General features: G+C 38.6%; 1 protein-coding gene across 2 annotated transcripts in view; it reads right to left on the bottom strand.

The window, feature by feature from the left end:
* WWOX (WW domain containing oxidoreductase) overlaps positions 1–13,610 on the bottom strand; it is a 635,942-nt gene that overhangs the window by 80,226 nt on the left and 542,106 nt on the right. The window contains exon 9 of one of the 2 annotated variants that reach the window (XM_039503884.1): positions 9,494–9,544. The exons of the other annotated variant lie outside the window; for it this stretch is intronic. Within the exon in view, the coding sequence (XP_039359818.1) occupies positions 9,509–9,544 (36 nt within the window). The 3' untranslated portion in view covers positions 9,494–9,508. Of the gene's footprint in view, positions 1–9,493; positions 9,545–13,610 lie in introns of those variants that run through there. 2 annotated transcript variants of the gene reach the window in all.

Raw genomic sequence — 13,610 nt, 5'->3', positions numbered from 1 at the left:
AATGGGGTATTCAGAGGTCTTGTTCTACTTCATTGGTCAAAGCCAACAAAAAATCCTGTAATATTTGGGGCGGTTTGCTATTTATGGCTACGATAATAAAGGCCATTTAAAGCTGCAAAGCAAACCACAGTTAAGCGGTCCCCACCACTTGTATTTCCTAAAACAGGGAAAAGGCATTGTCCCATATCAGAGCTCTGTTTTTAATACAAAAAAAGAAGAAAAAGAAAAGTCTGACCTTAACTAAGGAAAACCATCTACACATTAGGATGGAATTCTGCAATATCCTGCTTTAATTTCAAATAGCTACATTTCAAATTCTTTACCCTTCTGACTCCATGTCAAATTATGTTATTTTCTATGAACAATTTGTGTCCAATGACAACATGACCAGAGTTCAGACCCTTTTTTGTTCACGCACGGCAGCTTATTTCTAGGGATACTTACCAAAATAAAATGATATGCAAAAGCAATTTCTGATCCCCAGGTTACCACACAACTGCAGCTTGTGATCAAGGTGGTTTAGAGATATTTCATTTACTATGGATTTTAGGATTCTCTTTTAGTGATTTTAAGAGGTAAAATCTAACTTTCACGGAAGACAGATAACATTGGCTAGAGTCAGAGAAGTATGTGCAAGGGACAGTGTAAGTGTCCTCACATAATTCGGCAAGTGTGCTTTAGTTCTAATTTGTGTAGTCCCCAGTCTTGGGCCTTTTCTGAGCAGACAATGCCAAAAGAGTTTTGAAATGTGTGCTGGTTTCTACCAGGTAGTAGGAGAAGACTTACAAACTCAGTTCATTTGGGACTTAAGAGATGTATGCTTGGCAGACTGGGTGAGTGGCTAGGGCACTGATCTATGTCATTTGTTAACGAGCTAACTAAAAACATTTGTGCATGAGCCAAACTGAGTTTTCACCTTCCATTGCCAACAACCTCCAATCAGCATGCTTCCATAGTACAGTATCTACATAGTATAGTATCGATGCAGGAGATAAGAATTTTGACTCTATTTCTTATCTCCAAACCAGGCCTTTTTGCACACCTGTGTTACATTTTCAGTGGCAACATGCCTCAAATATGGAGCCTGGACTTTTCCCCATTCATGTTAAATCACTCTCTAACCCTGTCCTCTGACCATTAAGCCACGAGGACAGCAGACCACAACACCTTTCATCTTAAACAGCCCTGAGATTTCATAACTGGCCACCAAAGATGCTATCTGGGCTTGTTATCAACCTGTTCACCTACACATTTGAAAATGGTTTATTTATTTAGCACAGCTCTCTTTGCTGTGGTATCACCTCATTTGGCACAGTTACTGGGATTCTTTTAGCAGGTTTATCTCATCATCTGATATTCACTTAATGTGATTTTCACTTAGAATATAAGTTCAGAAGAGGTTAATGATCCATTAGTGTATTCTTTTAATTTGCTCATTTACATGTCAAATAGGCTGTATTTATTTTATTAAAACCAGCCGCACAATATTCAGATTGAATTATGTATATAACATGGATTATACAATTATTGTTCAGTGATTAATTTTTGCCAAAACATGATGTGCAGATATTAAGTATATTTCTAAACAATTAAACTTGTAAAAGACACCCATAATGAGGCTGTGATCTCTGCTGTTGTAATATACAAAAGACTTGGTGATCAGAATAGCTCTCTGAGCTTAGGAGTTCATTTCACTGGCTCCTATGAAAAAAAATTTATGCTGGCCATTAACACCCTGGGGCAACGCAATAGGGCATATAATTTCCAGTTCACAAAAGCTTAAAAATATGATAGTTTTCAGGATGTGTTTGGTTTTGTAAAAAATCGGTGCCCAGTCAGACCTACACAGCGGCACCAGGGACAGGAACCAGATCCTCAGAACAGTTTCTAGGGGCGAGCAACAGGCCAGTTGCTCTGGGCACCCTCTTTCAGGAGGGACTGTGCTGTTTGGCCTCTTTTTTTTTTTTTTTTTTTGCTCCACTCTGATTGGCCAATGATGGTTAGATTTTTGTTTTGTTTTGTTTGGCTCAGTTGCTTTGGGATGGGGGCCCGCAAAAACTTTTTCTGCCCTGGCCAGCAAAACAGCTAGGACCACACCTGCTCCCGCACAGAAATCAAAGTAGAATCTCCATTAGCTATTGATAGTACAGTGTCTATGACACACAGTTGCCTTTTCCAGGTGAGGGTAGTGGTACACACTAGCCATCTCTATATTTCCACCTCACACTCTTAGAATAGCCTAGCTTTAGTCAGTTTGATCCACAGTCTTAACATGGATTGAACAAAACATTTGATTTCTAACATAATCAAAGGTAGTGGAACAATGATTACTATTTCTGCTCTTAGGCAAACAATAAAAGCAACAATACCCCTTTTTCTATCCAGTCTAACTAGATTATGGGTTAATTTGTATGCTGCCATCTAGTTCTGGGAATACAGTTTACCACAACTCTGATGGCAGTCACTGATTTGTGTATATTTTAAGCCAGATGAGAACTGGGTCCTAAGGATTCTAATTTGTAAGGGACAGAAACATGACTCAGGGACGCTGATTGCTGTCCCCTTATTAGAGCACAACTTGGAATGGGAATTATGCACATGTATTCAGGAGAATGGACCAATCAGTATTTACAAACAGCTCCTTTGCTGTAAATCCCCTAAAAGTTAAAGCTGTATGTCAGATACCTAGTACTTACTAAAATGCCTTCAAATAGATTTAGACTCTTCTGATAACAAGTTCTCAGAACTAGCACATCTTACGTCTTCTGGGGACAGTGTAGGGACATTGTGAAATGCACCCAGCCAACACAGAAAATCTCTTTAAAGCCACATTTTTGAATGTCATATTCACAAGAACCTGAGGGTATCCCTGGTTCTCAATGGGAGGATGTTATGTTTTTCCTAATGCAAACAAAGGCTATTAGAAAGCATGTGGTGTACATTATACCACTGCAGTCGGACTGACACAAAAGTATGGATTCTGTTTTACGCTGCATAACGATTATATCACATACAGAGTTGGACACACTAATTTATAACTTAGGATCCTACTAACTGCCAGGACTCTGTGCCTTCATTTGCAATGACACATGCCAAGAAAGTCCAGCCTCAGGACTAGATACAAACAAGATCTCATTCATGGAAAGAGAATCTTAGACTTTCTTATTCTTTATTCAGTCAAAATTCCAATTGGCTTGGCCTGTATTTTCAGCAGCACTAGTAAAGACCTAAAGATAAGCATCAAAGAATTAAAGACATCGTTAACCAAGGTGAAAAAGCAACAGATGCTGAAAATATTAATAAACTGCATTAACATATCTTGGGTTTCTACTAGTCTAAAGCTTTCTCTTCACTATAAAAGATAGCTCGTATTATCTAACACAGTGTAAACACACAACTTTTTGCACTAGAGCTTTAAGTAATATGTACAGCAATGTCATGATGGCAATAAGACTGATGCCGTGGACAGAGAGATGTGCTAAATTGTCCTGATGCAAATATCGTTTTATGGAAAATTTGAAGTTATCTTAGCCCAGGATTTCTGGGAAGAAATGCCTTTTTAATTTTTTTTCTGAAACAGCATTTATTTGGTTGATTTTTGTTTTGTTTTTCACTTAAAACTATACCTTTACAAACAGTACTGAGTCTGAAATGGAAGAAATTTTTTTTACCTGGAAATAAAATGTTAGCCCTTTTCTAAAAAAATATTTAAAGACAAAAATGCAAATTTTGGTTACAAGTAGAATTTGAGAGGTAAACATTTGTTCCCAAGTCTTGTCTAAATAAGACATTATTCTACTCCGTTTCTTATTTGCAAAAGGCCAGATAGTGCTTAGTGGGATTTACAAAAGCATCTAGACACCTAACTCATCCATCTTGATGCTTCATTCTAACACAGATTTCCTTTACAGATACGTTTTGCAGCATTGAGGAGATGCAAGCAATGCAGGTTATTTTTAAAATATAGGCTGAAATCCTAGTTCCATTGAAGAAAATGGAAAAACTGCCACTGATTTCACCCATAGAGTGTTTTATCCATAAACTCCTTTCTGTCAAACTACTTCAAGAGGTTTTCTGTTGGATGAACACAGAGATCAATGGAAACACTGATACGTTTAAACACAGGCCTATTCTAATTGGCTCCTAAAGTGGGTGCCATATTTAGAAGACAGTTCCAAACCCATTTTAATTCACTGAATCCTGTTCTGTATTACCACACTCAAATGTGCCATGTTGCAAATGAATCTCAAATTCAGTAAAGAAAAAGCTCTTGCCATCCTAATGTCTAATTCAAATTCAGAGTCCCTTCACATATTTTAGGCTGATTCAGCTGCAGTACAGTATGTCTCAGCATTACAGCTCCTTTTTGCAGATTGCAGCTGTAGGGAAAAACACGTCCATATGTGAGGAGAAAGGATGGACTGAATTAAAATCTAAACACAGCCTCCAGCAAATTTTTGAATAATTTCAATGCAAAACAGAGCCTTCAGGGTGGGCTGGAGTTTTTGGTGAGCCAATCAGAAATGGGTTTCACTTAAACAATAATATCAGTCCAAAAGAGGCATTTTAAAGCTCAGACGTTTGTATAAAGTCCTGCAACAGTAGCGCATTGAAAGTTGTGTACAGTAGATCTGTCTCTTGATTTAAATCTCAGTTCATATCCTGCTGGAATTTATTTGTCTGGAAACAAAGACTGAAGACTGAATGTGAACAGACTAAGGACCAACTGAGCAAACAACACGTGCACTGGAGTGGATCTTTTACATGAAAGTACGGTTGCAAACTGTGCACCCAAAGGACCAAGAGCCCTCTGGGAGGTGTACAATAGCAGGACACCGGAGTGATTTAGATGAACCTCTGCTGTAGTTGTGTAGCACACAAAAATCATATAGTTGAGCAAACTGAGCCATAAGGAACCAAGGCCATAGTTAGTTAGTATAGTATAGTGAGCCAAGCCCTGGTCCTGGTCCATACTTCTTCACCCTGCCCTCCAGTTCCTGGTTTGACCCTTGGCGATGGCCCCTGACTACTGACTCCAGCTCAGCCCTTAGCTCCAGTCCCCACTATTGACCTTGGCCTCACGGTTGGCTTCAGACCTCTGCTACTGGCTCTGGCTCGCCCCCTCAGGCCCAGCCGTCTACGGCTCTAATCCCTGAACATGACTGCCCATGTGGCCATGCCCCGGTTCCCGACACACACTCCTTAGAAACATCCCTTTTTCTCAGTGTCATTACCTGTATGAGTGCTACAAGGGACAGTCACTGATGTCACTGAGCAGAGGAATAGAATGGAAGCTGTTTTCAACACCCATTATTTATCTGCCCCAGGAGTTTCAGAAACATTGAGTCTATAAAAGAAGCCTACGGAGATGAGCTAATCCTAACCTTACTGTGCACACCATTCAGGCACACCAATTAATGAAACAACAGCTTTTTATGAGATTTCCAGTAACATTAATTGCTGGTCACCAGCTTCAAAGAAGAACAGATATTTATAGCTTGACTCAAGACCCTTTTTTTTTTCCACACACTTTTACCACAACACTTTCCAATTCGGTTCCCATGAGTACGCTGAAAACAGCGTTTCACCCACTTCCTGTTGCGGCAACTCCTTAACCACTTCACTCCTGATGATGTTTGGCCGCCCTTTTTTTTTTTCCAGTGTTCGTGCCTTTTCATTGTTTTCCACTGTGTTTCTAATTTGCATTTCCCCACCTCACTTTATCATTGATCTTTGCCCAGTTCAGCCACCCCCACAAAAATTAAGCAGAATGGGAAATGAACACATTCTCTCTCTCTTTCTCTCTCTCTCTGTGTATATACATATATATATACATGAAACAAAACTTCTCTGAAAACTTTTCTTCACAACAAGAAATTACTTTTCAGAAGAAAGTGAGCAATCCCTCCCAATTTCTATAAGTCTGGAATAGGAAAATGGAGGTTTTTGGATAAATCTTTTAAATATTTATCTACTACATAAGGATTCTGCTATTCATAAACATTTATTTGTAGCAGGATAATCAAAATATTGATTGTATTAAGGACTCTGTGTAAATCTTTACAAACTGAGGTTAACAATGTTTTTTCAAATGCCATTAACCATCACCTTGGAGCTCTCTCTATCTCTATTATGTACTATAAAGTTAATCATGTGCAAGACAGTTTTTCAAGAGAAAAATCTGCTATACAGTGCAATGATCAGCTTGGTATTTTCCCAGAACAACGAAAAGGTCTTTCTTAAATAGGAAAATGTCTATCCCATCAAAGAATGAGAGCTGGAAGAGATAAACAATAGGTTTCTTGCAAAATTCCCCAGATTATCTCATAAAACTTAGATTAAACTCTCTCTCTCTCTATTCCTTTCTTTTTATATTTAAATTCCTGTATGTTGCCATGAAACCTTCTGATGGTTGTGCTTTTCTAGAACATAAGCTATGATAGGATGGTATTAGAGGTGCAATGGATTAATGGGTCTCTCGGGGAAAGAACCCAATTCAAATATCTTTGAAACAGGCAACCAAAGGTAACATGCTCTCCGTGCTGAGGATCAGAAAACCTCTGAGTTTCAACTGCTGGAAACAAGGTATAATATTCTTATCTATAGGCGCTATGCAGACAGTTCTGCAGTTTGTAACAAGTCATTTTCAGAAACAGTCCAAATCAAATGGGTGTCCCTCATTCAACCCTCATGACCCTCCACATTAATTTCTCACACAATAGAAGATAGGTTACAATGTTGTGCACCAGCAACATGTAGGGGGTTGCTTATGTAAAGATAAACACATAAATTATGCCAAAAATTATTGACCACATATTCACAATGGGTATTTTCACAGATCATTCATTAACAGAGCAAACCATTTCACTGCAGTATCAGAGTAGGTTTCACACTTGTAGGAACATCTCTATTGTGTTCTTTGGTAATTGCTGCTCCCCTAAATTAAATCCTCCTCTCCATTGTTGGCTCACCAGGTTAGCTCATTTAATGTGGCATAGTAACTATGCAGTTTGCATAAAGTATGTATTCAGCAAGTACAAGCCTTGTAACACATTTCGGAAAGAGAGAGCTTGGAAAATGTTTCAAGTGATTTCCACCCCCACCCCCCCCCGACAAGTTCCTTTGGCAGCTGATTCAAAACATAGGTGCCAAATTATGGTCGCTCTAAGGTTTCTATTACTATCTGGCACAGTAAAGAGCCAGTGATTTAAGACAATATGAGATGTCCATTAGCAATAACAATGAATTCAAATACTACAAAGCCAGACCATAAATACACTTTCTCACAAAGATTAAATACTGATAACACCTCTGTTTATCTAATGTTAGCAGCTTCATCTTTGACTATGCCATGCAATGATGATCTCTGCTGCGAATATTTTTTTTTTTTAACGGTTAGATGTTCCCCTCCCACAGAAAAGCCCATGGTACAGCTTTAAAGGGAAGAAACATCATGGGGTCTCTGCTGCCAGGCTGGGGATAGCCTTAGATAGAATGGATGAGAGATTTAGCCATCAGAGCCTTGAGAGGAGCAGCTGAGCATGAAGGCCTTGTGCCTCTGTGCTGTCTCCAGGTACTCCTGACCCCATCTTACTCCGTGGCAGGATGACACCATCAGGATCATGCTGCCAGGGACTCCCCTGTCTACCACTGCCCTTGGAGCAACGGAAGTTTCTCAGCGCAGAGGAAGCCTGAGCAAAGTGAACACAATCTCAGGCCATTGGCTGTCTCTCCCTGCTCTTGTCTGCTCTACCCCGTTCCTTACAAAAAGATCCCCAGCTCTGCTATGCACAAAGGTGGGGGAGGCAGAACTGCACAGATGGGGCTTCTCACTTGAAGAGCAAGAACCATGTGCTGAGAGCTCCTTCATGTGCTCATCCTCAGCAGCCCATCTGGCCTACTGTGTAAAAATAATTTTCCTGGGGCTTGCCTAGAACTGATGCATCTTCTACATACTCTGAAGCAGAAGGCAACTTTTATTATCCTGTTTCATACTGTGGTAGCTCCCAAAGGTCTGAATCCATTGTTAACACATACTGGTAAGAAGACATCAGTACCCGCGCTGAAGAGCATATGATTGGGGTTAGAATATCCAAGCAAAGTAACCAATGTGGTGTTACATAATGTATGTTTTATTTTAGAAAAAGTCAGTCTGAGTGGAGCATTCAGAGTAGAAGTGCAAGAGAAGAAGTGGTGGTAGGAGCAAGAGAAGAGAATAGGTAAAATAAATTGAAGTTTTAGTGTTCTCAGAAGATGCTGAGATTGGCAATAATGTCATTCATTTATGCACAGGACAGTAACCACATGGACAACAGCAAGCACTAGCTAGGATGGGGAATTTATTATATCCATTCAAATTTTGCAGCAGGTTTTAGCATGCTGATAAAGCTTCTAATTTAGCATTTATTGTGTTGACAGACAAACTGATTTGTAATACATAAAACTAATTTGTAAGATATCCACAAATCAATTGTTCCATTGAGATTTTATATGTTACATCAAAACAATAACTCTGCTCTTGGCTAGCATACACACTGTAATCAAAATAGACAAATTAGGAGAGGACACGAAGAAGAAAAGGATACAACTATTTAAAGTACCGTACATTCTGTCCTCATCCATTCTTCCATGGAATTCTATTTCCAATGGATCAAAACTACAAGATCAAAAGAAAAGCTCAGAATGTGATTCTGCAAGACCATGCACACAGGGCTGTTGATTTGTCTGGAGAAATAAATGTTTTGTAACAATGTTACATGCTAAACTAGGCAGTAGCTACATTTTAGTTATCAAGCATGGAATTAAAAAAAAGAAACCTACAGCACAAGGCCAAGAACACACAACCACTTCCTCTAACAGTCTGCTACTATATTGTTTATTTTAAAACAGATGTTCATATAGCCATACCTCCATAGTAGCAAATTCTTGTAAGTTTGGAAAAAAGGAAACAAAACTTATCTTACATATAATCAACTATCAGTATAATCTTTTCATCTTTCTTCAACAACTTTAGGACCAAATATTCCAAGGAGTCTCAACAAGACTCAACTTCTAGTTTATGTGTGTGTGCAAAAAACAACAACTTAGATTTGCAGTTGACATGTAAACTGGGTATGTAACTCTCTGGTTTGCACACAAAAAGGAAAGATGCCAGTACAAATCTGAGTTAGTGTGTATGCAAATCGAAACCTCACATTGGATGTAAAAACTTGCAGGTCATATTTTGAGATTACTTTTGAAAATCTGGCCTGTATCATTTACAAAGGATGTTTCTCCGCATGGCAGAGGATGGTGTCCTAGCGCCTTTTGTTCAAATACCAGCTACATAATTTCTCCCTTTCTTTCTCTCACACTCCGCCACCACAAAGTAAATCAAGTAGCTTGTAATGATGATGCTATAGATGTGGTGTTTTATCGTAACAGTGAGTGGTTAACCAATCCAAATCCCACAGAAAGTGCAAGGGTGGGCTTTCATAATAAGGCTTGATCAGCATGTAAGTTCTTCTTTCTATGAAAATGCAAACTGAAAGCAAATGAAACCCACCTAAGAGGAAAGAACAAACGTTTTGTCAGTTTACATAACAGTGAAGGGAAGGTTGAGCACTTTTATTATGAACATACTTTGGCTGTTGTGCTAATGATGCAATAAAGAGTGTAAAATGGGCCAATATAAACACAGAAAATGTCATCACTTTTTGATTTTCTAACATACACAGCCCATGAAACACTAAAGCATTGATTTAACCAATAGGTGATAAAAGACGACATATTACTTGTAAAGCATTTGTCATATTTTCCCATTTCTTTGCAATAATTTTCAAAGGATTTATATAGCAATCAACAAACATCACAGTCCACATCACTGGTATTTACACAACAGAGACATCAAATATAAACAATGATCAAATGCTAATGTATCTTCCTTGGTCATTATGTTCTCAGGGACAACGGAGGTTTAAATAGCCAGCTTCTAAGCGAGCACAGGAACTAGCGAACAGAAGCAGCAAAGAGGGGAGTTTCGCAAGGGAGTTTAGAGAGGGAGAAAGAGAACCAGATACACTGTACACCTAACATTCTCTCAACACAGGCTAATACCCCACCCCCTGAAAAAAGCTGCACGAGTAAACAGAACACAGGCAGAAGTCCAGCAGCAGGGTGGGGGCTATAGCCAGTTTACTGTAGTGAATGCAACATGAATTATTACTTGGCTTGTGTGCATTCAGTGCAAGGATCTCATGGCCCTCAGAGACTGAGTATGGACTTTTGAGACCACAGTGGCTGAACTGGAAGAGCTAAGGGAGACAGAGGGGTACACGGATGAAACTTTCTGGGACAGTACCCTAAACTATGTCTGAAAACTGGACTGTGATACCACTGATTGCACATCAGCGCAGACTGGGAGAGCCTGTGTCAGCTCACATCTTTGTAGTGGGTGACACTAAAGGGTTTGAAGAGACAAATTACTTTGCTGCTATCGGTTAAATTGGTATGAACACTGATCTTCTGATGCTATGAACTAGCCTGGGAATCAAACCTGGATCTTATGCCAAATAATGGAATATACAGGACGCCATCTAGGATTTGGTCTTGTAAACCCATAATTAGACACACAATTAGCTAGTCAAGGGTAGCATGTGGCACCAAAACTGTAATTCTCTCTGTTCTGACTTGAAGGTTTGGAAGATAAGAAGAGACAAAATGAAATAGAGGCAGATGAAAGTACATGCCTATTGAGAAATATGCTCATTCCACCTGGAAGCTGAAATGAAAGACACCCAGGAACATGCCATGTGGCTTTTAAAATTCTAAATTGAAATTTTTAAGATTTATTAAGTCTACATTTCTAGTTATCTAAAACCATTAATATGATTGTTAAAATTCACAGCTTCCAGGGACTAAAGAAATGTGATTGTTTTATCTGGATTTCTATTATATGAACAAAATGAACACTTTGCCTGGATAAAATGGCCCAAGAGTTTCATTAAGAAATAGCTGCCTAATTCCCTGTGAAGTTATTTGAAGTTTTATTAATATTGTCTTCTAAATGCACACAAGTTTGATCTCTCTTTAAGTACAATCTCTTTCGGTAAATTGTGCTTGTGCCTGCATTTCAAGTATTCAGTTGCTTTAGTTCAGGCACTTCACAAAGACAAGAAAGAGTGAGATGCAAAACCATTTCACCTGGATGCTCTTTCAACCTAAAACGCCAAAACAAAAACCTAGGGTGTGTATTTGTTATTCCAGGACTTTTATACAACAAAGAAGAGATTAACCAACACAGAATATAGTTCAAGAAAAAGACATTGACAAATGGGGTGAAATCTTGGGCCCCATTCAAGTCAATGGTAAAGTCTGTTGTGTATAAAGAGTAAGCGATGTATTGAAAAAAGGATCTGTTGTGTATAAAGAGTAAGCGATGTATTGACAGCAAGAGGAGAATACTAAGGGAGAAGTTGTAGATGGTTGGGGGGGACACATGGTATGTAAGAGGAGTGAAGGAGGAAATAAAAACTGAAGAAATGAGACAAGAAGCCCAACTTGGAGAGGAATTAGACAAGTAGCTTGAACACGATGCTAAAAAAAGAGAGGAGGCCAGTAAGATAAGTTAGAAATAAGGATGATATGGTCAAATGGAAGGTGATCTTAGCTGTGGCATTTTAGGTGAACATCCAGTAGATAAATATTTGTCTCTCCCTCCATCCATAGTTTGCTGGCAATGGGGAGAATAAGAGGCCATGAAGTGGAAGAAAACCCCCAGATTAATGGCCTACAAAGTATTTTCAGAATAACAATGACCACTTTCAGTTTTTCCTTTTTATCCTCTTCCTTCCCCATTTTCCTTTTGTGTCACTGAGAAAGGGTGGGGTGGGGTGAGAGACAGAGAAAAAAACATAAAAAATTGGTGGTCAGTTTTCACCAGAAAAATCCAGAAATTTTCAAAAATATTTTTGCAAAATTTTCATTTAAAAATGGCCATTTTTTGACAGGAAAAATGAATAGTTTGGAAAATGTCTATCAGCACAACTGTCATTGGCCACTGAGTGGTTCTGAGGAACAGATATTGTTTAATTCTTTTGCGGTGGTGTCTACACCACAGTACAAGAGGAAGGATGAAATGACACATCTAGTAAACATTTTCTATCTGTCTAGCCATCGTGGTACATGATGTTTTTGCATGTATTTATGCAGGGCACATAAATACAGACAGGAAACAAAAAGAAAGAAGTGTGGAAATGTTGACAATGTTGCATAGATATAATGTACTGGAATTTAATATAGAGGCTACAAATTATGCCCTAACTTCCTGTGGAGATGACTCCACTAGCCAGGTAGCACCAGCAAGCTCTTGCTATGCTGGGATATTGAGAGAGAGGTGGTGGAAGAGTCACCCAGGGAGAAACCTGGGGAGTCTCCAGCTGCCCCTTTAGGCAAGCCTTTCGGTAGCTTTGTGTTGCTTAAGGAGTGCAAAACAGCTAGAATGGGGGCCAAGGATCTGGGCCACTAGTGCTTTAAATAAAAGTTATCTCAATTGTTCTTAAGTTATACTTCAAATACTCTGAAGTTTGAGCTTTAGGTGTATGAAATACAAGTTACTGACTGATTATTGCTGAGTAAGAGTGTTCCCTTTCCGGACAGAATCCCAAAATCAAATTTACTAAAAGGTGATCTGAAGAGTACAGCTCAGTATTCTGATGATCCAGTCATGTTATTTATATCAGGGTCCAGGCCTTGCCAGTCATCTTTGTCCTGGATGTAGCGGCAGAATAGTGGTGACCTATCCAGACTACCTGGAGCCCTCAAGGTAAACCTATATACTGTGGCTGACTGAGGTAGGTGTTAATTACAGGGGTTATGAATTTAATATACACTAAGCACTATATATCCCAGGAGCAGGGGACAAAAGGACAGTGCCACATTGCCTTACTTAGTGCATTTGCATGAAGAGACTGATTTTGTCTTTCTGCTTTGGAGTGTTATTACCTTATTTACTAAATCAACCAAGAAAAACAGCAAACCTTAGATATTAATGTTCACAAAACCCTAGATAAATGCAGTTTGTTCATATGTTTTTCTTTTTAATAAAGCAGTTTTCAGAATAATGATGAAAGAAAGAGAATAAAATTGCTTTAAAGGTATAAGAAGAATTCCTTTTTATGTATGCACTAACTAACTAAAGTCTAGAATACACATATGGGTCAACCCAAAATGATTTATTTCCTAATCTTATCCTATTTTAATTCCTGAAATTACAGTCATTTGCCATACTTGCTTAACAAATTAATCTGTTTTATTTAATCTACTTTTATGTACTTAAAAAAAAATCTATTCTGACAATTAGAAAATTACTAACGGGAATAACTTTTTTCCCCCCTGATGTTCAACTTTAAGGACATTTCTCTTCTCTACCATTTCATTCTCAGCTGATAATGAAGTAATTCTCATTAGCACTGTGTAACCACATGAAAAAAGGCTATTAGAATGTATCTTTTTCATGTGACCACATCCTGCCAATAAACGGTGATAAATAATCCAACGGCAAATTGCTCAGATTTACATAAATATGAATGACTCCAATAATGAATGAGTAAATAATACAGGTTTTTAAATCA

Source organism: Mauremys reevesii, linkage group 16 (genome assembly GCF_016161935.1).
Source record: "Mauremys reevesii isolate NIE-2019 linkage group 16, ASM1616193v1, whole genome shotgun sequence".
Classification (NCBI taxonomy): domain Eukaryota; kingdom Metazoa; phylum Chordata; order Testudines; family Geoemydidae; genus Mauremys; species Mauremys reevesii.
Note: the sequence above shows the minus strand (reverse complement) of the source record. Positions and strands in the feature narration are given on the sequence as shown.